Here is a 3648-nt window from a genome sequence, read left to right on the forward strand (position 1 = left end):
CGGTTTGGTGCGATTTATCGGTTTACTTTGTACACCCCTAATTTTAACCCATGCTTCTATATAGTTATAATAATAAAATAAAATAGAAGAAATTTCCTTGATCTTTGTAATCTTCCAAAAGTTCAGCTCTTTACGTAACAGCGCATTACGTGGAAAAAGGAGGACCATCCCTGTAAATGTAATTCATTAACTTTGCCTTTAAAAAGACAAGCAAGGAAGGTGGAAAAATAATATCTCAGCTGTACATTTTCGAGTCTTGACAAATCATAGTATAAGAAAAAATGTCTAGTCTTACTGTTCCAGCAGATGTTCCTTCAGTTAATGAAGACTGTGAACAACTTCGATCTGCCTTCAAAGGTATATTTTTTAATCTCAAATAACTTGTTAATAATCTTATTCAATGTTATTGTACAAAGTTGGGTTCTTGAAGTCAACTTATAGCATTAGATGTCTGACCAGTTGGTCAATCTGATGCTACTATATATACAGATTCACTTTTTAGATCTTTTAGTATATTCTATATACTTTTATTTTGATACTGTTTACTATCCTTTGATTATAAAGGATCTTGTTTCTTTTTAATAATATTAAGGTTGATTGGTGATCTTATAAGGCGAGACCTCCGGAAGTAAATTTTAATATAACAAGTACTTTGACCTAAACCCGTCAACCGGTTCGGTTGAACCGGTTAAAACTCGAACCTACATTAAAAACCTAACTGAGAACCGGAACCGGAGAGCAGTTTAACCGTTAATTCTTTTTACCGGTCCGATTCCCGTTTTTTTGAAATCGAACCGTAAAACCGAATTCGGACCGGTTAAACCGGTTAAATTAAATTTTTTTTTTTTTTTTTTTTTTTTTTTTTTTTTTTTTAAAGCAATTGAATTGGGCCAGATTGGCAACGGTCCATTTGCAAAAATGGCCTTTGCCAAACAGTCATTTACTTAATTTTTGGCCCCCCCAACCCCCCAAACTTTTTTTTTAACACTTTAACCCATCCCTCACCCCTATATAAACCCTTCTTCATTTTTATTTTAATTCACACCAATTAACGAAATGGTTCAAAATTGGTGATTTTATTATTCTACTATTTCTATACTGCTCATGTATTATTTGCAAGTTAAAAAAAACTACAACTTGCAAATAAATGTTATCCAAGAATGAATAAAATATATGGCTCATTGAGCTTTTTTCTATTTACTTGTGTTCATATTTTTACTTTTATAAAGTTAGAATATACCTAAAATATACTAAGAATATACTTAAATTAAAAACTAGAAAGTTATATACTTGAAAAATAACTAAAATATACTAAGAATATACTTATAATATATAGTATATATATAACTTAATATATATATATATATATATATATATATATATATATATATATATATATATATAAGTTATACATATATATAAGTAATATATAACTTAAACATATTTATATATATTAAGTTATATAACCTAACTATACCGATACATATATTGATATATATATAAGTATATTCTTACTATATTTTAGGTATATATATATATATATATATATATATATATATATATATATATATATATATATATATATATATATATATATATATATATGTATACGTATATACGAATTTATAAACTTAGAAAACAATTAAGCTATAAATAACATAAGTTATAATATATAAGTTATAAGTATATATAGTAAACTTAAAGTATATATATATATATATATATATATATATATATATATATATCTTTTATCTCTACTAGGAAACCATTTACAAGAGAAACATACGCATTACTATCTAAACCTTTATTTCTTTCGAAGTCATGATTACGATCTTCGATATATTTGCTAAATTATCTATTTGAATTGGTTCTAAGTCTAAATTTTTTAATCCCATCTCATTAATTAATTCTTCGTTTCCGAGTCGATGAATGCGTTTAATTTTTTCTTCGGTATCTACACTTACTATGGAGTATATATACTTTACCGTGTCCACATATATTCGTCTACATTTATTAAGGTTTCTTGAAAGTCTTCAATCGACCAATTTGAATTTTCGTGTCTTATTATTTATTCTTTTTGGACATGTATTTGCTAAGTGTTCCACACTTCCACAAGTAAAACATTCCAGTTTATTTTTATAATTTCTATCTGTTCTGTATTTTCTTATATGTCTATTCCCGTCTAAATATTGGTTTTTATATAGTCTGCTACTACTATTCCTTTCCAAAGGTCTATTACTGAATTCCATCTTTGTGGATCATGAGCTGCTATATTTAATATTTTTCCTTTATTGTCTCCTTCTTGGAGAATAATAGGTTCGAAGCTTTAAGACAAATAAAAAATACTGGAAGGACGCTAATGCATATGGGATTAATAGTAATAGGATTAAAGGGATTAACTAGAAGTAATTACTTAAACATAATAATCACAAAATAATTTACATAGTAGGGAGATTAGTACAGAAAACATAGTAAATAACTTATATGATTTGAAGAAGGAGGGAGGTTTCCCTTTCGGGGAACCCCAAAAACTACTTCACACTAGGGGGTAGTAAAAAACTTAGTACTATTTTACAATAGTGAGTTTATATGACACCATTTTATGGGTAAGATTGGAGCATTTGATGAAAGAAGGGAATATGGGAGTTTTCTAGAGAGAGAGTGGTTGTTGCTCTTGTTCGTGATGTCTTCGCTTCTCCACAAAATTTTTTGCTATTTATAGGGGTCTTGGCGGACTTCAACTTCGGATTTCAAAATGTTGAAGAATCTTTTGAGTTCAGCCGGGTGCTCTTTGGGCCCCATCGTCACGTGAACTTTTTCAAAATGAAACTTCATCTTCTTGTCCGCTAGCTGATCTGTCCATTTACTATAGCTGCTTTATTAAAGTTACTTTTCTGCAGATGTCTTCTAGCCGTTTTACCGGCTACCGTTTCGAATCGATTAGCTGTATCTTTATCCGATACGGTGGATCTATTTGCATTCATCGGGGAATGTACACCCGTCCATCCATTTTTGACCGAGATGGAGAACCTCCGGGATTGTACTAATTCAAACTTAACGTTTGTAGTCTTTGTTCTAATACTTGCTTGTTCCAAGAGTTTCAATTTTTCTTTGACGAGTGTCTCTTCTCGTTTTGTTAAGTCTTCTCAATGTCCTACCATAGTAGTAGCGTTGATCGCAAAAAATCACCTTGTCTCTGTGTCTTTTGGCATGTACCTCCAGGGGTTTTATCCTGATTTTGTCCGAGAAAAGAATATAATAGTTTGGTCCCAATACTCTTCTAGCATAGTCTAATGCCCTCAAGAAATCATTAAAGCCTTTAAAAAGAGGGTCTTCTTTATATCTTTGATAGAATCTACCACTTCTATCCAGGTTTGAAAATATCATTAGTTCTACCATGGACTATGAAACATAAAAATTTAAATTTCTTATCTAGATTTTTGTCCGTAAAATATTGACAAAGTGCTTTTAGAGTGGCTACAAAATGACCACAAATTTTTCCGTTATGCGATATCCATAAATTGTCTACTAAACATGTCTCCGTTGTTTGTCTATTACATATTCGCACACTTAAAAGTTAAATTAGATGTACGGAAGAATACTAAATTATTGGTTCCAAAATGTATTCTTTTTTGGGCGTTTAACGGG

General features: G+C 29.9%; 1 protein-coding gene and 1 long non-coding RNA gene across 2 annotated transcripts in view; one reads left to right on the forward strand and one right to left on the reverse strand.

The window, feature by feature from the left end:
- The first annotated feature begins 226 nt into the window (after window positions 1-226).
- Window positions 227-3648, forward strand: part of LOC132033748 (annexin Gh1-like) — a 43577-nt gene continuing 40155 nt past the window's right edge. The window contains exon 1 of the mRNA XM_059423800.1: window positions 227-357. Within this exon, the coding sequence (XP_059279783.1) occupies window positions 282-357 (76 nt within the window). The 5' untranslated portion in view covers window positions 227-281. The remainder of the gene's footprint in view (window positions 358-3648) is intronic.
- LOC132033749 (uncharacterized) overlaps window positions 583-3648 on the reverse strand; it is a 41068-nt gene continuing 38002 nt past the window's right edge. The window contains exon 2 of the long non-coding RNA XR_009408862.1: window positions 583-620. This is a non-coding gene — a long non-coding RNA (uncharacterized LOC132033749). The remainder of the gene's footprint in view (window positions 621-3648) is intronic.

Source organism: Lycium ferocissimum, chromosome 10 (genome assembly GCF_029784015.1).
Source record: "Lycium ferocissimum isolate CSIRO_LF1 chromosome 10, AGI_CSIRO_Lferr_CH_V1, whole genome shotgun sequence".
Taxonomy (NCBI): domain Eukaryota; kingdom Viridiplantae; phylum Streptophyta; class Magnoliopsida; order Solanales; family Solanaceae; genus Lycium; species Lycium ferocissimum.